The sequence below is a fragment of the Drosophila teissieri genome, chromosome 2R (genome assembly GCF_016746235.2).
Source record: "Drosophila teissieri strain GT53w chromosome 2R, Prin_Dtei_1.1, whole genome shotgun sequence".
In the NCBI taxonomy this organism is placed as follows: domain Eukaryota; kingdom Metazoa; phylum Arthropoda; class Insecta; order Diptera; family Drosophilidae; genus Drosophila; species Drosophila teissieri.
This window is the reverse complement of record NC_053030.1, coordinates 20,048,422-20,068,855: the sequence shown is the minus strand read 5'-3', so window position 1 is coordinate 20,068,855 and position 20,434 is coordinate 20,048,422. Positions and strand designations below refer to the sequence as shown.

The following is a 20,434-nucleotide window of genomic DNA, read 5'->3' as shown; positions in this document are numbered from 1 at the left end:
ATATGAAATTCTTCTCCGTCGTCAGCCTCTTCGTACTCGTTCTGCTGGCTGTGGCCAACGGTAAGTAGAACTGTTTCATATTTGGTTTTTAATTATAATTAATAAACTAATGAATTGTTGTTTGTCAGCTGTTTCACAGGACGGCGGTTATAGAAACGGCTGGCATCATTACCCTTGGAAACATTAAACAAAAACACAATAGTTGTTTATTTTGAAATTATACGTATAATATGTACAAAATGCGAAACAACAAATACATGGAATGCGAGGGATTTACTTCCTTTCGCAATAGAAAAGAAAACAAGAAAGGACGCTATAGTCGAGTTCCCCGACTATCTGATACCTGTTACTCAGCTAGTGGAAGTGCGAAGAGAAATTTCAACACTGACCGTTTTTGCCGGTTTGTGGGCGTTAGAGTGGGCGTGGCAAAAAGATTTTTGGTATATAGCGTTAAATTTACAAGACGAACAAAAATGTGAAAAAATTTCACAACATTTTTTTAAAGTATGGGCGTGGCAGTTTTTGGAGGTTTGTGGGCGTAAGCGTGGGCGTGGCAAAAAGAATAGAACTGTGAAAAGAACTAAGATATTTCATTCTTAATAACCGTTTAGGTACGACTCAGCAGTGGGCGTGGCATGGGCAATGGGGTGGAATGGGAGGGGCGTTAGAAAGTAGAAAGTTGTAAGTAGAAAGTGGAAAGCAGTGCCCCCGAACATGTGTGCATTTTGTTAGTTGATTGCCTAAGCGTCCGTGCTTGTGGTTACATACTGTTGATTCCTGTTGGCTTTTCCCCACCGTTGGCTTCCTTTATTGTCCTTTTTTTTGTGCTGCGGTTAGTTTTATGGCTCTCACCATTTGGTTTTATGATGCAACCAACTGTGGCCTTTTGCATAAACTCGCAAAACTTGGAATTCATTTTGCTGCTCTCACTTGGGCGTGTTATGTGAAAACGGCCTAGGTACAAAAAACCACAATCAACAGTTTAATTATAAAACAGTTGTGCAGTTGTTTACCAAACTACATCGATTTGAATTTTATTTCAGATAACACTTTATTTTACGTAAGTGTTATTTTTTAAGTTCAAAACGAATGAAGCGAGATCTCGTAAATAAAGTAACAAAGTAAATTATCCGTGGGACTGACAAACAAGCAATTCGACTTGGTTTCCCAAAAAAGTTTTCAAAGCAAAAACAGCAACCCACCACTGAACCCATCCCCCCACAGTTGACCCTTCCATTTCCATCAAATGACATGACAGTTGGAAGTTGGCAGTCAACACATTTGGCCCCTTGCCGTCACGTGAGCAAAATTGCTAATCAACTGGGGGTATGGACAAGCAAGGACATGGACACGGCCATCCATGTTTGAGTGCTGCTGACCTCCAGTTGTGGCGGCACCACTCGTGGGCGGAGTGACAACTCATCATTCCGTCGTTGAAGTCGAGGGCTTTAATGTGCTTAAGCGTTACGAGCATGAGCAAACATTATTGTCCTGCGGGAATCGATAAATTGGTGCTGAGTGCAGGTCTTCGGATTGGCATTGAAGTTGTGGAAGTGACACTTTGAAAACCCAAGCCACCCATTCGACCACCCACTTTTTACTTTGAGCGACACTAATCTGTGTGTGTGGGTTGTATGGTGGATGTTTGTTTGCCAGTTTTGTGGCAAATGTGTATAATGGAGGGTGGTTAAGTAGCTCAGTTGAAATGAAATTGGAAATCTTGTATTCCATATAATTGTAGACATGTGAATTTCAAGGGTTCTGTTTGATATGTATATGAAATTAATTGAGTTCCTGTAGCTAGAAACATTCATTTAGGATGCGCACTAAAGGAATTTCGCTGAAAAGTATGCAATGCTTTTGGGTACATGTACTACAAATTTCTAATAACATGTTTAAGAACACAAAGCTGATAAAGTTCTTATCAGCGCTTGTTTCAACTGATGTTCATCAAAACAAATCGTCGCCCCAGTTCAGATGTGAATCCAACTTAGTGCTAAGCGGTACTTCGTAGCATGATGTTCATCCAAAACAATCCATATGGAGGATTACTGCTCTGCAGTTTTTTCGCCATTTTCCAGTGCATCTACGCCGAGGTGGGAAAACTGGTCTGCTTCTACGATGCGAAGAGTTTTGAGCGTGAAGGTGAGTTTTCGCCTTATTTTAATCAACGTGTGGCAAGTGGATCAGGGGTTATCTCTGCATTGCAGGCCCCGCCCAAATGTCGCTGGCCGAACTGGAGCCCGCTCTACAGTTTTGCAACTTTCTGGTCTACGGCTATGCGGGCATTGATGCCGAGACCTATAAGATCAGGAGTTTGGATCCATTGTTGACCAATGATCGCCAGCATTATCGCCACATCACTGCTCTGCGCCAGAAGTATCCGCATGTCCGCTTCCTGCTGTCGGTGGGCGGCGATCGGGATGTGGACAGCGAGGGCGTGGCAGATAGTGACAAGTATCTGAGCTTACTGGAACAGCCGGAGCATCGGAAAAGCTTCCAGGCGAGCGTACTGGCGGAGCTAAACAACCACGGCTTCGATGGCATCGATCTCGCCTGGCAGTTCCCCAAAAATAGGCCCAAACTTCGCCAGGGCGTGTTCAAGAGGGTGTGGGGTTCGTTTCGTGGCTGGTTCAGTTCCTCGTCGGTGGACGACAAGTCGGAGGAGCATCGCCAGCAGTTTGCCACCCTTCTCGCAGAGCTGCAAGCCGATCTGCGGCGGGCTGGCCAACTGCTAACCGTCAGCATGCTGCCCCATGTTTCAGCGGAACGTAAGTAACATCATTACATTATAAATTTCTAACTAGTAACTTTCACTTACCGCAGTCTTTATTGATGTTCCATTGGTGCTGAGTAACGTGGACTTCGTCAACCTGGGCACCTACGACTTCCAGACACCGGAACGCGATCCCGAAGTTGCAGATCTGCCCGCACCACTGTATGCCATGTACGACCGGGATCCCAGTCACAATGTGCAGCACCAGGTGCAGTATTGGCTGAACCGCACCTCCGCCATCAGTGCCCACAAGCTGCACGTGGGCGTGACCAGTTACGGTCGCGCTTGGAATATGACTCGTCGTTCCGGCATCACCGGCTATCCACCGATTCCGGCGGCAAATGGAGCCGCACCGCCGGGTAGGCAAACGGTTACATCCGGATTGCTTAGCTGGCCGGAGATTTGTGATTTGCTGCAGCAGCAACCGCAGGATCGCGAGGTGCCGCATCTGCGCAAAGTGGGCGATCCCACCAAGCGTTTTGGCATCTACGCCTACCGGGCGGCGGATGCTCGTGACGAGAATGGCCTCTGGGTGGGCTACGAGGATCCCATGACGGCGGCCATCAAGGCGGGCTATGTGCAGGCGCAGGGATTGGGCGGAGTGGCCTTCCATGACCTGTCCATGGATGATTTTCGTGGCCAATGTGCTGGCGAAAAATTCCCCATTCTGCGTAGCATTAAATTTAAGCTATAGAACCACTGGTCTTTGCAATAAAATTAAAATTGTAAAAAATTGAATTTAAAATAGTAAAGTATGCCCACTTACGGAGCTTACAAATGGCTTCCGCGTGTCTTACTTTCTTTGGAAATATAAGAAACCCGTTGTTTATTTAATGAAAACTAGGATAAATTGAGATGCGAGAAAAGTAAGGAGAAGGAGACGGAGCAGGAAATAAACCGGCCAAGTGGAATCCTGTAAAAGCGAGAAAAGGAAAAAGTAAAAGCGTCCTGCCGCCACGAAGGCAACTGAAGTGCCAGGCGAAGCGAAAGGCAAAGCAAACTTCTCAAATGCCACTGACACGTTGGGTGGAATCTGGGAGGGGGGGGTGCCATGCTCGCAAGGACGTGGGGTGGCTACTGGGGGTGGTTGGGTGGTGTTGGGTGGTGACGGGGTGGCATGGCGACTGGCTGGGCCAAAGTAAAAGTTGAAATTAAACCAATTAGTTTGCCTGCCACCACTCCGCTGCAATGAGCCGCATAAAACGCGGCGACGCAAGGTAAGTCCCTGAGATGCCCACAAAGTCACGAGTTCCGGAAACCCGGCTTAAGGTTTTCACAAAAAAATAGCGTAGTCTTTAACATTTATTTATGACTTTAAAGCTTGAAAGGTTAATACATTCTGATAAGTAAAGAGCAAAACATAATAATGAATCATCTACCAACTGGCATGATTAACAATAAGAAAACTGAAAGAACATACTCTCATAGATGCCTAACCATCTGCAACTCAAAACATAAACTATTGAATTTTTTCTTCATATTAAATATATTTTTGGAGTGCGTGATTCCATCTCCACTCACGCCAGCATCTCCTGAAGGACTTCCGTGGGTTTGGAAACGGACTTCACCCTGCAGGTATTTAGACTTGGGCTTCGTTTTTAAGAGTATTTTAAACGACGGCGCCGCCCTTTTGGGGACTTTTGGGGGTTGGAGCGCCGAGACCCGCAGATAAGAGGCAAATTTGGAAGTGCCATAAAGCGGAGGCGAGTTGGGAATGGTGGGGATGATGGGGAGTTGGGGAGGGAGGGTGGCTAGCTGCTTCGGCGGATGGCGCCGTCATAAATTAATTATGATTTAACAACTTTAGCATGCACGACACGGCAGGAAAACTTTGCGCTTTTCATTCCCGCCCAATCCCCCCGCCACTCTGCTGATTTGTGTCGCTTTGTGGAGGAGAAAATTTTATAATTTTAATGAGCGCAAAAAAGTTGTAAACTTTTGGCTGCGTTGCCATTGGAAATGCACTTCACGTTAGATACTACCTTATAGATATATATATTATATATATAAGTACAAAACCTTAAAAAAGTGCGCACTGGAGGACATTTACCGGTGGAAGAACACTTTCAACTGCACTTAAAATGGCTACAAAGTCTTAAGTTATCTCCACACAATACATATAGTGAGCCTAGACACTGGGAAAAAGTTTGTGTGTCTATTGACAACAAATGATTATACAAATAAAAGTGATAAGGTAATACATTTTTAATCATTGTGCCAGCTGCGAACGTTCTTACTACATTGATTTCCATCTTTTACATACAATTTGACTTTAGGGAATGCTCGCACATGGATTCCGCATCACTGCTTTCCAGCTCCACTCTTGATGTCCTCGAAGGCCTTTTGCCACAGCTTGTCAAACTGCTTGGGCAACTTGGCGCGAATCCTCTCGGCCAGCAAGCGGGCTCCTCGCAGGTTGTCCTGCTCATAGAAGGGCAATGCGGAGAGGCGTGCCAGCCAGGCGGATAACTTGGGGTATTTGGCGGCATCCACGGGACAGTAGCTCAGATGCAGAGTGCTGACGGTGGCCACAATGCTGAAGTCGGCGATGGTCAGCTGAGGACCGGCCACATAGGGATTCTCCGCCAGAAACTGCTCCAACAAAGCGTAGGCATCCTTCAGTTCGGCCAAGCGATCCTTGGGCACCTCCGTGGCATTCTCCTTGAACAGAGCTCGCTGCAGTTGCTTGAAGATGCCGTGGAAGAGGACACCGGTCTCGAAATGCAGTCGCTGATCCACGACAGCACGCTGCAGCGGATCCTTTGGATAGAGCTCATCCGACTGGGCGTACTTGTTCACCAGATAGCCGATGATGGCGTGCGAGTCCCAAATGCACGACTCACCATCCTCCAGCATGGGCACCGTGTGCTGCGGATTCTTGCGCAACATATCCGGCTTCAGATGATCGCCGGCCTGGATGTCCAGCGTGCGGAACTCATGCTCCAGCTGGAGGGAACGAAGGGTCAGCAGAACGGCTCGCACCGGCGGACTGGACTCGGTGCCATATAGAACCAGGTTAACCATCGTGGTTGCTTAACTATTTGCCTTCTAGCTTCTAGTTTTAGTTGAGATTCGTAGCAGACAGTGGGCCATCCACAACTGACTCAAGGCAGGCTAAATAATTAGAATTTCTTTTAAACGCGATAAGATTAGATACTAAACTTAGTTTCTTGATAATTACCACAAAGACGTCATAATGCTGCAAGTTTAAGTTTGCCTAATTGTTTATTAATGCCCAAGATAAGTCGCTCGCTCTGCTATCTATAGCTGCGTCAATATTTGATCAATGTCCCCGTGATTTATTCGATCATGGGTGGCGCACCAAAGGGGCAAATGATTCAAAAATATTAATGTATATTATGATACTATTATCCATAGATACCCCACATATTCCTCAATAATGTTGAGCTTTGTGTTAGCTTACATATATGTTTATGTTCCAGAGCTTTTAGGAACTTTCAAGCTTAGTTAGGAAGACTTAAATTGTAAATCTACACGGTTTCTACATGATTTAAGTATGTCTATGTATACTGTGATTAAGTATAAAACAAAAAACATTATTAAATTATTTTCTTCTGGCAAACATTTACAAAGTCTGATTTTATTTTTGGATGAATGAGTAAATTTTTTTGTAGCATGTTCTAAAATTAATACAATTTGGACGCTTCCAGAACTAATCATTGTATGCAATCAATGTTTTTGATGATGAAATAAATGTATTTTATAAGGTTTTTTTTCTTTAACTGTTTGGGTCAAACAAACACATGGGTTCGAGCTTTTATCTTTGATGTGCGAAGTGCTCTCTCATTCAGCAGAAAGCTTGCGGCAAAAAAGGTGTGCACTATATACAGTAAATACAGAGATCAGTCGAGAGAAAAAATCCGCCGGGTAAACAACACAGCATGTCCAGCTCTGGCATCATACTATATGGGGCAGACCTCAGTCCCTGTGTGAGGACCGTCAAGCTGACCCTGAAGGTCCTGAATCTGGACTACGAGTACAAGGAGGTGGACCTGCAGGCGGGCGAGCACCTGAGCGAGGAATATCTGAAGAAGAATCCCCAGCACACGGTGCCAGTGTTGGATGATAATGGTACCTTCCTCTGGGACTCCCATGCCATTGCCGCCTACTTGGTGGACAAGTATGCCCAGTCGGATGAACTGTATCCCAAGGATCTGGTCAAGCGGGCGATCATCAATCAACGCCTCTTCTTCGACGCCAGCGTGATCTTTGCCAGCTTGGCCAATGTGAGCGGTCCTTTTTGGATAAATGGCATCACCGAGGTGCCACAGGAAAAACTGGACGCCATTCATCGGGGTCTGAAGCTGCTGGAGACGTTCCTGGGCGACAGCCCGTACCTGGCCGGCGATTCACTGACCCTCGCCGATCTGTCCACGGGGCCCACTGTGAGCGCCCTGCCCGCTGCCGTGGACATAGATCCTGCGACATATCCCAAGGTCACCGCCTGGCTGGAGCGCCTCAACCAGCTGCCCCACTACAAGGAGATCAACGAGGCTCCAGCCCAGAGCTACGTCGACTTCCTGCGCAGCAAGTGGACCAAGCTGGGCGATAAGTGAGCAGCGCTTTCAAGCTGGACAACTAATATTTAAATATCGAATTTCACGAGCTTAAATTTCATTTATTAATGTACACCACTCTATTTAAAACATACACTTCTTCATGAAATAAAAAATATAATTTATATACAAGATTTTGTTTGAATTATTTGCATTTTGGTATAAATGGATTGTTTGGAATATCTTTTTTTACTAAGCGAATTACATAGCTAAGTGACTTTGCTATTTAAGAGTACATATGCACGATATGTCGATAAGACAGCCAAATCAGTGCTGAATAAGTATACACAGCCTCATCTTTTATATTCGCCAAAAAGCTCAAAAAGCATCTAAGTTTGTGCCGAGAGTAGAAAGATCAGGCTTCAATTAAGTTTGGCTTGATATATTATGTACCTATTGTGTACATGTACCTATTATGGAATATCCACACACCAAGCTTATTAATTCAATAATTGAATTTACATATGTATTGAATATTTAGTCCAAAAAGGAAAATTTTGAGTACCTAAAATTATAGTGTATCCGTTTAAAAGCTCTGATATATACACCAAAAAAACGTTTTGAAAGTTTATTTAATACTTAAATAAAAATAGTGCAAGCTCATGTTCAAGGGGGGTTTGCAGCACATGTTGATATATAGTACCTCCTGGTGAAATAGGTAAAAAAAGGCGTATAATGGTGAGCAAAGCAGTTTTCACTTGAAGTCAAACAAACAAACAAGCAAACCAAATCGGAAGCTTTCATCTTTACATGCCGCACTGGGGGAGTCCAGCGTGAAAGCTTTCCTCCATTTGGTATATAACCCATGGGCAGGGTATCAGTCGCTATAGAATCGCTTGTCACTCAGCACACACAAATCATGTCCAGCTCGGGAATCGTACTATACGGCACTGACCTAAGTCCCTGTGTGAGGGCTGTCAAACTGACCCTCAAGGCTCTGGATCTGGACTACGAGTACAAGGAGGTGAATCTGCTAACGGGTGAGCACATGAGCGAGGATTTCCTGCGGAAGAATCCCCAGCACACGGTACCGGTGCTCGATGATAATGGAACAGTGCTCTGGGACTCCCATGCCATTGCCGCCTACTTGGCGGACAAGTATGCCAAGTCGGATGAACTGTATCCCAAGGATCTGGCCAAGCGGGCGGTCATCAATCAACGCCTCTTCTTCGAAGCCAGCGTAATCTATCCTGGGTTGGCCAACGTAGTGGGTCCCTTCTGGACCACAGGATGCACTGAGGTGGCGCAGGAGAAGTTGGACTCCATTCATCGGGGTCTAAAGCTGCTGGAGACCTTCCTGGACAGCAGCTCATACCTGGTGGGTGATTCGCTGACCCTGGCCGACCTGCTCTCCGGACCCACAGTTAGTGCCCTCCGCGCTGCCGTCGACATCGAGCCAGTAGAGTACCCCAAGGTAGCCGCTTGGCTGGATCGCCTCAATCAGATTCCCTTCTACAAGGCGATCAACGAGGAGCCGGTCCAGGGCTACGTCGCCTTCCTTCGCAGCAAGTGGACCAAACTGGGTGCCTAAGCCCGGAGAGGAATCCACTTTAGTACTATGAACCACTTGAGCCACCATGTACATTATATACTCATTACCTTTCACTTCTTAAGTAACTCTTTAACTAATAAATTGTAACCTTTTCTTAAGAAAAGAAAAACGAAATTCTATCTTTGTTTTGGATTTTGGTATACCCACCTTTGTTATATTTTTCTGCTATTTAGAAAGTGCAGTACAATAATGGGTCTACTTATAAGAAGGTATCATATAGTGCATACTTGTAGGCACAACTTTTATTTGGGGACTGAATCAGTAACGATTATCTCACACTTGGGGAACCCGACCCCAATGTTTTTATCATGATTTTATGAACGTTCTACTTGATATCGTCAGTGTACAATTACAAAAGTTTATTGAAGAATGGGGCAAGCTCTGGGCACCCAATTTGCAGTTTATTTGAGCTCGTTTACATTTCTGTACGTGGAAAATGTAGTGGAACTCGAGTCTCTCTGGTGATCGCAACATGACGGATAAAATAGTTTTGTATGGCATGGACATAAGTCCGCCAGTTCGCGCCTGCAAACTGACTTTGCGAGCCTTGAACTTGGACTATGAATACAGGGAGTTGGATCTGCTGGCAGGAGATCACTGCAAGGATGAGTTCCTTAAGAAGAACCCGCAGCACACCGTGCCACTTCTCGAAGATAATGGAGCCCTCATCTGGGACTCACATGCGATTGCTGGCTACTTGGTGGACAAGTACGCCAAGTCGGATGAGTTATATCCCAGGGATCTGGTGTTGCGCGCTCAGGTGGATCAGCGTTTGTACTTTGATGCCAGCATCCTGTTTATGTCGCTGCGCAATGTTAGTATACCCTATTTTATTCGCCAAGTGAGACTGGTTCCCAAGGAAAAGGTGGACAACATCAAAGATGCTTATGGCCACTTGGAGAACTTTCTGGGGGATAATCCCTATTTGACTGGGTCGCAACTGACCATAGCAGATTTCTGCTGCGGAGCCACTGCATCCTCACTGGCCGCTGTCCTTGATCTCGATGAGGAAAGGTATCCCAAGGTGGCTGCTTGGCTCGAACGCCTCTCAAAGTTGCCCCATTGTGAGGAGGACCATCTGCGGGGCTTGAAGAAGTACATCAGTTTGTTGAAACCCGTCTTAAAGTTGGAGTAATAGTCATTTGTATCAAACCAATTTCAATTACAAATGTATTCTAAATAAATTTAAAAAAAAAAAAAATTTCAAAATCAAAATACAAAAAACATTTTATTTATTCGGTTGGCTGGATTTTTAAGAAAACAAAAGTAAGAGAGAAAGTAACAGAAAGAGAATTTAAAATGTTTAAGATCGGTTTTATCGTTTTTCATCGGTAAATATTATAGTTCAGATACTCGTAATTGCTGATTTATTGCCTAACACAATTATCTATCTTATCATTTAAGTTCTGACTAGGTTCTTTGATCCCAAATCGTTGAGTAAACAAATAAAAATGCTTAAATTGCTGCCAAGAGAGCTTTATAGTGTAAAGCTCTAGAACGTGAAATACATAAATATTACGTATACGACAGCTAAGAGATATGTGCGTTCCAAGCATTCAGTTTGCCAACCTGCAGAGTCATCACCGAGTGCAAAGCTCTCTTAACTGAAGAGCAGCACCTGAGCGGCTATATAAAGCCGCAAGTTTGGACAGTCATTAAGCAGTTACTTGCCAATCGCCTTACAGCACAACACATACAGCCATGGGAAAACTTACGCTCTACGGAATCGACGGCAGTCCTCCGGTCCGCGCGGTGCTGCTCACCCTGAGGGCTTTGGGTTTGGACTTCGACTACAAGATCGTCAATCTGCTGGAGAAGGAGCACCTGAAGCCGGAGTTCCTCAAGATCAATCCTCTGCACACTGTGCCCGCCCTGGATGACAATGGTTTCTACCTGTCCGACAGCCATGCCATTAACTCGTATCTGGTGAGCAAGTACGGCAGGAATGATTCGCTGTACCCCAAGGACCTGAAGAAGCGAGCCATCGTCGATCAGCGTCTGCACTACGACTCCAGTGTGATCACCTCGACGGGAAGGGCCATCACCTTCCCGCTCTTCTGGGAGAACAAGACGGAGATTCCACAGGCGAGGATCGATGCCCTGGAGGGTGTCTACAAGTCCCTCAATCTGTTCCTGGATAGTGGCAACTATTTAGCCGGCGATACCCTGACCATTGCCGATTTCCATGTCATCGCCGCCATGACCGGCTCTTTGGTGTTCCTGCCGGTGGATGCCACCAAATATCCGGATCTGGCTGCCTGGATCCAGCGCATCAAGGAGCTGCCCTACTACGAGGAGGCGAATGGCGCTCGTGCTGCCCAAATCATCCAGTTCATCAAGAGCAAGAACTTCACTATTGTTTAAGATATAATGTTTAGTATAGACAAAAATAAATAAGAAACAAATATCATAACCACTTGACTTTTGTACGACAATGTAGTTTGCTATCAGTCAAAACTTGTTTTGAGTAAATCGATAAGAGAAACTACTGGCTTAGTTTGTTTGTTTTTGGTTTGCAGGTTGATAACTGCGTTAGATCTGACGGCAGATATGATATATTGATTACAATATATAATATATACTACAGTGTGCAGAGAACTGATGGGTTTTTAACTAAATTGGTATTCATTATTTTTGTTATTTTGTTACACCAATTACTCGTAGAGTAAAAGGGTATGCTAGATTCATTGAAAAGTATGTAACAGGTAGATGGAAGTGTTTCCAACCATATAAAGTACATATGTATGTATTGTTGTGTAAGTATGTATTGTTAATCAGGATCAGTAGAAAAGTCTATACGGCCCTGTCCGCTTGTCCGTCCGTATGAACGTCGAGATCTCAGGAACTATAAATACTTTGCACTTCCACTACCTGAGTAATCAAATAGGTATCAGATAGGGAAACTCGACTATAGCATTCTTTCTTGTTTTGGTTATTATGCAGTAAAATATTTTAAACTATAGCTGCCCCAATAAATCAGTTAAAATATTGGAATTCGTTCGATCTTCTTTAATTCATGTTACAGGACCTGGTTTATAGCCTTAACACAAAAGGTCAACAGTAAATGAATCATCTAGTTTAGTACTTTGGCTTTTTCTTGTGGTAATTACTGGCGTATAACCAAAATCTAATCATTAATTATTGTGTGTATGAATGTAGGAAGAGCAGGTGCTAGTAAAGCTCCTGCTTAGTAAAGCTCTCTCCTACGTCAGATAGCTCCGACTGATTATTCAAAGAGCTCCGTAATCGTAATATGAGCTGATGTCATCCAAGTGGGTTTACTGCCGTGTCATTACAGCACAGCGAAACTCTCTTAACTTAAGAGAGCTCCCCAGCTATAAAAGCCCCACAGTGGTTAGGCATTTCCAAGAGTTAAGAGCTACCCTCACTAACCGCAGGAAAAGCAAATAATAAACTGGAAAATGGCCAAACTCATTCTATACGGATTCGATGGAAGTCCTGCCGTACGCGCGGTCCTGCTAACCCTTAGCGCCTTGGGTCTGGAATTCGAGTACAGGATTGTGAATCTGATGGCCGGGGAGCACCTCAAGCCGGAGTACCTCAAGATCAATCCACAGCACACTGTTCCCACGCTGGAGGACGATGGTTTCCTTATCAACGATAGCCATGCCATCAATGCCTATCTGGTGAGCAAATACGGCAAGGAGGATACCCTGTATCCCAAGGACCTTCAAAAGCGTGCCATTGTGGACCAGCGTTTGCACTATGACTCCAGTGTGCTGGTCAGCACCGCTCGTGCACTCGCCGCCCCGTTGGTGGAGGGCAAGACCGAGATTCCCAAGGCCAGATTTGATGCCCTGGAGGAGGTGTACAGGACACTCGACGCGTTCCTGCAAAGCAATGACTTTGTGGCTGGAAATAATCTGACCATCGCTGACTTCCACGTCATCGCAGTGCTTACCTCCACGGTGCTCTTCCGTGAGGTGGACGCCACCAAGTACCCCAAGTTGGCGGGCTGGGTTCTGCGCATCAGCAGGTTGCCCTACTACGAGGAGGCCAACGGATCGCGAATGGAGCTGGTGGCCAACATTTTCAAGAGCAAGAAATTCACTATTGTGTAAACGTATCTTCCAAATACATTGCAATACTTATCAAAATTTAACTTCTTTCTTATTACTATGGGAATAGAACGATTATTTCGTTAGCAAACCTATAAAGAGTTATAATTTGATTTTCCTCAGTGTAGATTTATTGCACATAGAATATGATATATTTATGGAAAGTCAGGGCTTATTGTTTGGAAAACGCTGAAGGTATTTTCCTAGAACAGAAGAGTACTTTGGACTGTAGCCCCAACCAGGATCGTTTTAAGTTCTTTGGAACTTTCAGTGTCGAATGCACTGAGTTGGAGCCCTAAAAAGGTATAAATACACACTTTGCAACTAGCTGAAATCAGTTTAATTTCGCTAATAAAACCGTTTCAGTTGGATCATGTCTGGCATTGTGCTGTACGGATTGGACATAAGTCCGCCAGTGAGATCCTGCCAGCTGACCTTGCGAGCCCTGGAACTGGAGTATGAGTTCAAGGAGGTCGATCTTCTGGCAGGCGAGCATCGCACAGAGGAGTTTCTCAAGAAGAATCCCCAGCACACCATTCCGCTGCTGGATGACAATGGAGTGCTGGTGTGGGACTCACATGCCATCGTCTGCTACCTGGTGGGCAAGTATGGCAAGACGGATGAACTGTATCCCAAGGATCTGGTGAAGCGGGCACAGGTTGATCAGCGCCTCTACTTCGATGCCAGTGCCCTGTTCATGGCCCTGCGGAACATCTGTGCTCCGTACTTTTGCAATAATGTCACGGAGATTTCGCGTGAGAAGGCCGACAAAGTGAGGGATGGCTATGGCCACTTGGAGACCTTTCTGGGCGAGAATCCCTACCTAACCGGGGATACGCTCACTGTTGCGGATTTCTGCTGTGCTGCCACGGCCTCATCTCTGCCAGCTTTTCTGCCCCTGGAGGCGGAGAAGTATCCGAAGGTTGCCGCCTGGTTGGAGCGCCTCCAGGAGTTGCCCTACTACGAGGAAGCCAACGGGTTGGGGGCCAGGAAGTACGTGGACTTGCTGAAGGACCAGCTGACCCTTCTGTAAGCAGCCTTTCCCACAATTACCGAGTGCGTTGCTGCATCAATTTTTAATGCTCTGCTAATTAAAGAAAGTTGTTGACAAACGTCTGGCACTGTCCACACTCGAAGAAATATCGATGTATAAACAAAATATAATAAAAGAGTATGAAGTATATAAGAATATGAACTTTGCTATAGTAGTATACTGTATTAATTACACTATTAACTCATGTGTTTTAAGGTCCTTGTCTTTGCGCCAACTCACTGCCGTAATTTAAGTGTAAATAATTTAATTTCAAAAAATTTGTTCCCAGGGTGCGTGGCTTTTCGTTTTCCGCTTGTACAGTTGCTTGGGCGGACTTAATTAAAAATCCATCGACAGCTTGACAGGTTCCCAGGGACAGGGCAGATAGCTATATATATCGTCCTGCCACCGGAAGGACCACTCACTTGTAAGTTCGCTGGAGAATGGGTAAGATCTCGCTGTACGGCCTGGACGCCAGTCCGCCCACCCGGGCATGTCTGCTCACCCTGAAGGCTCTGGACTTGCCCTTCGAGTACGTGTTCGTCAATCTGTTCGAGAAGGAGAACTTCAGCGAGGACTTCTCGAAGAAGAATCCACAGCACACGGTGCCGCTGTTGCAGGACGATGATGACTGCATCTGGGAGTCGCATGCCATCATGGCCTATCTGGTGGAGAAGTACGCGGCCAGCGATGAGCTGTATCCCAAGGATCTGCTGCAACGGGCCAAAGTCGACCAACTGATGCACTTCGAGTCGGGTGTCATCTTCGAGGCGGCCCTAAGGAGACTCACCCGTCCGGTGCTCTTCAACGGCGAGTCCACCTTGCCACGCAATCAAGTGGAACACGTGCAGCAGGTCTATGATTTTGTGGAGACCTTTCTCGATGATCATGACTACATGGCCGGCGATCAGTTGACCATAGCGGATTTCAGCATCGTATCAACCATCACGTCGATTGGTGTTTTTCTGGAGCTGGATCAGGCCAAGTATCCCAAGATTACCGCCTGGGTGGAGAGGCTCAAGGAGCTGCCCTACTACGAGGAGGCCAATGGCAAGGGAGCTGCCCAGTTTGTGCAGCTCTTGAGGTCCAAAAACTTCACTGTAGTTTCCTAAACGATACTTTTGATTGCTAAGTTAATTGGCTTAACATTTTAATTGGATATCACCCCGTTTTGCTATCACAAAATCAATACTCGCAATCGAAATAGCTTTTCCTATGCCTTATGTTAAAATTGATCAAATAAATTATGCAAAGCACACCCTTAAACAAACTGTTTCATGAAAAACTATTATTAACACGCATCGATTTTCATACTGCCCGTATTTTTCCATAGAAATGGAACTATACTCATTATGGGCGGTCAGCTATATTATTGAGCGATTGTCAACAATTGTAAGCATGATTTTCTATAGATTATGCACCTGATCGAGCTCTTTAACATGCTTACTTGTTTCTTGGCAAACAGAATTGATAGCTTCTTATCACAAATCACATATGCATTATAAGTGTGATTGTTTTGAGGAAATGTACTTAAGCGACTTTGATTAAGGTTCGACGAACTGGTAGACCATATCAAATGATTGCATAATTCCAGCAGAGCAGTATTTATTAAATTTGTAATTTGAATTACAAATATAATAACATTCGTTATCCTTTACACTAGGCAACTCTAAAAGGACCAACAAGTGTTTATAAAGTTAATGACCAGCAACACTCTTAGAAATGTCTCTTAGCCATGCTCTTTTCATTTCAATTTGGTAATACAATTTGCACATTCTCGATTCCAAGAATCAGTAGAGAACGATAGCTCAGTGTGCAAACATGGTCAAGTTGACTCTATATGGTGTGAATCCCAGTCCGCCAGTTCGTGCGGTCAAACTCACGCTGGCTGCCCTTCAGCTGTCCTATGAGTTCGTGAATGTTAACATCTCGGGTCAGGAACAGCTTTCTGCGGAATATCTGAAAAAGAATCCGGAGCACACGGTGCCCACACTGGAGGATGATGGTCACTTCATTTGGGACTCGCATGCCATCATCGCGTACCTGGTGTCCAAATATGCCGATACGGATGCCCTGTACCCCAGAGATCTGCTCCAGCGAGCTGTGGTGGATCAGCGGCTGCACTTCGAGACAGGAGTGGTGTTCGCCAATGGCATCAAGGCCATCACCAAGCCGCTGTTCTTTAATGGCCTGACCAGGATACCCAAGGAGCGCTACGATGCCATTGTCGAGATCTATGACTTTGTGGAGACCTTCCTCGCTGGACAGGATTACATTGCCGGGGATCGGCTGACCATTGCCGATTTCAGCCTGATCTCGTCGATCACTTCGCTGGTGGCGTTTGTGGACATCGATCGGGTGAAATACCCCAGGATCATTGAATGGGTCAGGCGATTGGAGCAGCTGCCCTACTACGAGGAGGCCAATGCGAGAGGCGCCCGGGAATTGGAGACCATTCTAAAGTCCACCAATTTCACTTTTGCAGCCTAGCTTTGAAATCAAAATACAAATTTATGAAATAAATTGGATCTAAGAGAAAGTATCGGTGTAGAAAACAAGAGAACTTAGTTCCATGAAAGTAACAAGAGAAATAAATGTTTGCTAAGTAGAAAGAGAACTTATTATATCAAGTAGCTCTATATATACTACATGTGTGTTTACATATATGTACTATATTTTTGCCGGCAACAAACATTTTCGAGTGCTCTCCATTTTATTAACCTTTGTCAGCATGACTGGTATTTTCTCTACGCCTTCTGTATACCCATTTTCACATTTGATAAGCGCTTATCAAAGAAAACTTGTTGTTTTTCACTATATGTGAGTCATATGTTTGCGCTAAAAGCCTTTTAATCAGTTTTTTTAACTCCAGATGTTGGGATAGGTTATAAATAAACATAAAAGCGAATGTTAAGGGAGTGCAAAAGTGCAGCTGACTCAAAAAGTAAAGTTTGTAAGACAGAGATATATGCATGCTTATATACTCATATACATGCATATTATTATTGACTTGTGAAGTGCAGTAAATTCGGAGATTTTGGCTGGTACACGAATCTCTCTTAACTTTTCTCTTCCGCCGATCCCAAGTCTTATAAAATGAGGTGTACAGCAGTTATCAGTTAGTTTGAAAAGTGACCCCACTGCGACAAGATGGTAAAACTAACTTTATACGGCTTGGATCCCAGTCCCCCAGTTCGCGCTGTAAAACTGACTTTGGCCGCTCTAAACCTAACCTACGAGTATGTAAACGTAGACATTGTGGCCCGAGCACAACTTTCTCCGGAATATCTGGAGAAGAATCCCCAGCACACGGTGCCCACCCTGGAGGATGATGGTCATTTCATCTGGGACTCGCATGCCATCATTGCCTATTTGGTAACCAAATATGCTGACTCCGATGCCCTGTACCCAAAGGATCCTCTCCAGCGGGCTGTTGTGGACCAGCGGCTGCACTTTGAGTCCGGAGTGGTCTTTGCCAATGGCATTAGGACCATTTCGAAGGCAGTTCTCTTCCAGGGACAGACGAAGCTACCGAAGGAGCGATACGATGCCGTCATCGAGATTTACGATTTTGTGGAAACCTTTCTCAAGGGAAACGATTACATCGCCGGAAATCAACTGACCATCGCGGACTTCAGTCTCGTTTCATCTGTGACCTCCCTGGAGGCCTTTGTGACCTTTGATGCGGTCAAGTATCCCAGGATCAGTGCTTGGATCAAAAAGCTGGAACAGCTTCCTTACTACGAGGACGCCAATGGCAAGGGCGTTCGCCAGTTGGTGGCCGTCTTCAAGAAGACCAATTTCACATTCGATGCCTGATATGTCCACTTTCACACCTAAAACTGTAACAATAAAGAATTGTTAAGAAAACTCTAGAGAATTTTTGTGGTGAAATTAATTATTGACTTGAACACAAATCAATAGAAGAGCGCAGATAAGCTAGCTGGTTTTCTTATCTGCTGCTCTCGCTTCTCTTGATCACTCTCTCTTAAAATCCAATATATATAGAGTCTCTCCGATGTTTTCGCTTAGTTATAGAAGACACCTCCCAGCGACAAGATGCCCAAGTTGATCCTTTACGGCCTGGAAGCGAGTCCGCCAGTTCGTGCGGCCAAATTGACTTTGGCTGCCCTGGATGTTCCCTACGAATACGTGGTGGTAAACACTCTGGCCAAGGAGAACCTCTCCGAGGAGTTTCTGAAGAAGAATCCCCAGCACACGGTGCCCACTTTGGAGGACGATGGCCACTTCATCTGGGACTCGCATGCCATCATCGCCTACCTGGTGTCCAAATACGGCAAGACAGACAGTCTCTATCCGAAGGATCTGCTCCAGCGTGCTGTGGTGGATCAGCGATTGCATTTCGAGTCTGGGGTGATCTTCGCCAATGCACTGAGGAGCATTACGAAGCCACTTTTTACTGGTCGGACCACGATTCCCACGGAGCGTTACGATGCGATTATTGACGTCTATGACTTCCTGGAGACATTCCTTGCTGGAAATGACTACGTCGCCGGCAATCAGCTGACGATTGCGGACTTCAGTATCATCTCAACTGTGTCCTCGCTGGTGGCCTTTGTGGAGGTGGACACGGCCAAATACCCACGGATTACTGGCTGGATCAAGAGACTGGAACAGCTTCCCTACTACGAGGAGGCCAACGGCAATGGAGCTCGTACATTTGGGACCATTGTCAAGCAGAAAAACTTCACCTTCGCATCAAAGTAAATCACTTTATAAATAATTGCAAATTATGTATTTTTTAACTATGTTTCTTAAGTATTTCTTACAGAGTAATAAATAAATAAACAAATTGAAAATATATAGGAATACAAAAGAGCACGATTACCAGTATTTTATCGACTCTCTTGCGAAAAGCGTCTCTTCAACGTTCTCTTTCAAAATCAAATAAATATGATGCCTCTTTGCCATCTACTTTTAGTAATAGAGACAACCTCTTGGGGGCATAATGTCCAAGTTGATTTTGTACGGAACAGAGGCTAGTCCTCCAGTTCGCGCCGCCAAATTGACCTTGGCCGCCCTTGGCATTCCCTACGAATACGTCAAAATAAATACCCTGGCCAAGGAGACCCTTTCGCCTGAGTTCCTGCGCAAGAATCCCCAGCATACGGTGCCCACTTTGGAGGACGATGGCCACTTCATCTGGGACTCACACGCCATCAGCGCCTATCTGGTGTCCAAGTATGGCCAGAGTGACGATCTTTATCCGAAGGATCTTCTCCAGCGTGCTGTGGTGGACCAGCGATTGCACTTCGAGTCGGGAGTGGTCTTTGTCAACGGACTGAGAGGCATCACCAAGCCACTCTTTGCCTCCGGCCAGACCACGATTCCCAAGGAGCGCTACGATGCCGTCATAGAGATCTACGACTTTGTAGAGACTTTCCTCACCGGACACGATTTCATGGCCGGAGATCAGCTGACCATTGCGGACTTTAGCCTCATCACATCGATCACCGCACTGGCGGTATTCGTGGACATCGATCCGGTAAAATATGCCAAAGTAACTGCGTGGATCAAGAGGATTGAGGAATTACCCTATTACGAGGAGGCATGTGGCACAGGTGCCCGGGATTTGGTGACCCTCCTCAAGAAATTCAACTTTACCTTCTCAACTTAATATTTTCTTCCTAATATGTAATGAATTGAATTGAATGAATGATAATTATAATGAATTAATTAATTAAGCCGGATTCTGCATACTGATACAAGACAACATGGCGTATACATGATAATGAAGCTAATTTTCGTATGATATGTTGTTAGTTTTTAATTGAAATTTGGTTAGTATCGTTTTAATTCGCCAAGAGGACAATATCGGCAATAATGATATTAGCACTTTAATTACACCAATCAGGCAACCGAATAACTCAATCATGCAGCCATTAAAATAACTATTGGAAAATGATTTTAAAAAATTTCGTTATCTTATGATTTCGATTATAGACAGTTTCAAAAACCCCATGACTTGTATTTTCTACCCGCCTTCTGTTTACTCATTTTCACATTTGATAAGCGGTTATCTCTCTATGCGGTTTTTATAGTGCTATGTTTTCGCTAAAAGCCTTTTAATCAGTTTTATTAACTCTAGATGTTGGGATAGGTTATAAATAAACATAAAATGGAAGAAAGTGCAAAAGTGTAGGTTACTCAAACAGTGAAGTCTGTATGACAAAGATATAAGCATATTACAATAAAGAATTATTAAGAAAACTCTAGATAAATGTGTTACCCTAACACATTTTTGCCCATTATTGTGGTGAAATAAATTGACTTGGACACAAATAAATAGAAGAGGACAGATAAGTTAACTAACTTTCCTATCTACTTTCTTATCGCTTCTCTGTATGATTCCCTTTCAAAATCCAATAAATATAGTATCTCTTCGATGTTTGGGCT

At 44.8% G+C, this 20,434-nt stretch overlaps 13 protein-coding genes across 13 annotated transcripts; 12 read left to right on the top strand and 1 right to left on the bottom strand.

Annotated features, from left to right (window-relative positions):
• Positions 1-1,975: 1,975 nt before the first annotated feature.
• LOC122612564 (chitinase-like protein Idgf5) lies at positions 1,976-3,539 on the top strand. Its single transcript, XM_043786271.1, has 3 exons — positions 1,976-2,145; positions 2,211-2,771; positions 2,827-3,539. The coding sequence occupies exons 1-3, from the start codon at positions 2,016-2,018 to the stop codon at positions 3,468-3,470; spliced, it is 1,335 nt and encodes a 444-aa protein (XP_043642206.1). The 5' UTR covers positions 1,976-2,015; the 3' UTR covers positions 3,471-3,539.
• Positions 3,540-4,792: 1,253 nt separating this feature from the next.
• Positions 4,793-5,882, bottom strand: LOC122613831 (glutathione S-transferase 1). Its single transcript, XM_043788229.1, has one exon. The coding sequence runs from the start codon at positions 5,798-5,800 to the stop codon at positions 5,078-5,080; it is 723 nt and encodes a 240-aa protein (XP_043644164.1). The 5' UTR covers positions 5,801-5,882; the 3' UTR covers positions 4,793-5,077.
• Positions 5,883-6,631: 749 nt separating this feature from the next.
• LOC122613330 (glutathione S-transferase 1-like) lies at positions 6,632-7,452 on the top strand. Its single transcript, XM_043787457.1, has one exon. The coding sequence runs from the start codon at positions 6,679-6,681 to the stop codon at positions 7,351-7,353; it is 675 nt and encodes a 224-aa protein (XP_043643392.1). The 5' UTR covers positions 6,632-6,678; the 3' UTR covers positions 7,354-7,452.
• A 717-nt stretch (positions 7,453-8,169) lies between these two features.
• LOC122613463 (glutathione S-transferase 1-like) lies at positions 8,170-8,968 on the top strand. Its single transcript, XM_043787655.1, has one exon. The coding sequence runs from the start codon at positions 8,213-8,215 to the stop codon at positions 8,882-8,884; it is 672 nt and encodes a 223-aa protein (XP_043643590.1). The 5' UTR covers positions 8,170-8,212; the 3' UTR covers positions 8,885-8,968.
• Positions 8,969-9,369: 401 nt separating this feature from the next.
• LOC122613771 (glutathione S-transferase 1-like) lies at positions 9,370-10,040 on the top strand. Its single transcript, XM_043788145.1, has one exon. It carries the CDS (start codon positions 9,378-9,380, stop codon positions 10,038-10,040), a length of 663 nt encoding a protein of 220 aa, XP_043644080.1. The 5' UTR covers positions 9,370-9,377.
• Positions 10,041-10,557: 517 nt separating this feature from the next.
• Positions 10,558-11,318, top strand: LOC122615094 (glutathione S-transferase 1-like). Its single transcript, XM_043789976.1, has one exon. The coding sequence runs from the start codon at positions 10,607-10,609 to the stop codon at positions 11,267-11,269; it is 663 nt and encodes a 220-aa protein (XP_043645911.1). The 5' UTR covers positions 10,558-10,606; the 3' UTR covers positions 11,270-11,318.
• An 858-nt stretch (positions 11,319-12,176) lies between these two features.
• On the top strand, positions 12,177-12,987 carry LOC122615095 (glutathione S-transferase 1-like). Its single transcript, XM_043789978.1, has one exon. The coding sequence runs from the start codon at positions 12,328-12,330 to the stop codon at positions 12,985-12,987; it is 660 nt and encodes a 219-aa protein (XP_043645913.1). The 5' UTR covers positions 12,177-12,327.
• Positions 12,988-13,139: 152 nt separating this feature from the next.
• LOC122615215 (glutathione S-transferase 1-like) lies at positions 13,140-14,179 on the top strand. Its single transcript, XM_043790162.1, has 2 exons — positions 13,140-13,287; positions 13,351-14,179. The coding sequence occupies exon 2, from the start codon at positions 13,358-13,360 to the stop codon at positions 14,015-14,017; it is 660 nt and encodes a 219-aa protein (XP_043646097.1). The 5' UTR covers positions 13,140-13,287; positions 13,351-13,357; the 3' UTR covers positions 14,018-14,179.
• Positions 14,180-14,317: 138 nt separating this feature from the next.
• LOC122615214 (glutathione S-transferase 1) lies at positions 14,318-15,206 on the top strand. The gene has a single exon (XM_043790161.1). It carries the CDS (start codon positions 14,461-14,463, stop codon positions 15,127-15,129), a length of 669 nt encoding a protein of 222 aa, XP_043646096.1. The 5' UTR covers positions 14,318-14,460; the 3' UTR covers positions 15,130-15,206.
• Positions 15,207-15,825: 619 nt separating this feature from the next.
• On the top strand, positions 15,826-16,595 carry LOC122613832 (glutathione S-transferase 1). Its single transcript, XM_043788230.1, has one exon. The coding sequence runs from the start codon at positions 15,839-15,841 to the stop codon at positions 16,505-16,507; it is 669 nt and encodes a 222-aa protein (XP_043644165.1). The 5' UTR covers positions 15,826-15,838; the 3' UTR covers positions 16,508-16,595.
• A 551-nt stretch (positions 16,596-17,146) lies between these two features.
• LOC122613446 (glutathione S-transferase 1) lies at positions 17,147-17,892 on the top strand. Its single transcript, XM_043787633.1, has one exon. The coding sequence runs from the start codon at positions 17,168-17,170 to the stop codon at positions 17,834-17,836; it is 669 nt and encodes a 222-aa protein (XP_043643568.1). The 5' UTR covers positions 17,147-17,167; the 3' UTR covers positions 17,837-17,892.
• A 169-nt stretch (positions 17,893-18,061) lies between these two features.
• Positions 18,062-18,747, top strand: LOC122613436 (glutathione S-transferase 1-like). Its single transcript, XM_043787617.1, has one exon. The coding sequence runs from the start codon at positions 18,077-18,079 to the stop codon at positions 18,743-18,745; it is 669 nt and encodes a 222-aa protein (XP_043643552.1). The 5' UTR covers positions 18,062-18,076; the 3' UTR covers positions 18,746-18,747.
• Positions 18,748-18,972: 225 nt separating this feature from the next.
• On the top strand, positions 18,973-20,248 carry LOC122613206 (glutathione S-transferase 1). The gene has a single exon (XM_043787267.1). It carries the CDS (start codon positions 18,987-18,989, stop codon positions 19,653-19,655), a length of 669 nt encoding a protein of 222 aa, XP_043643202.1. The 5' UTR covers positions 18,973-18,986; the 3' UTR covers positions 19,656-20,248.
• Positions 20,249-20,434: the final 186 nt, after the last annotated feature.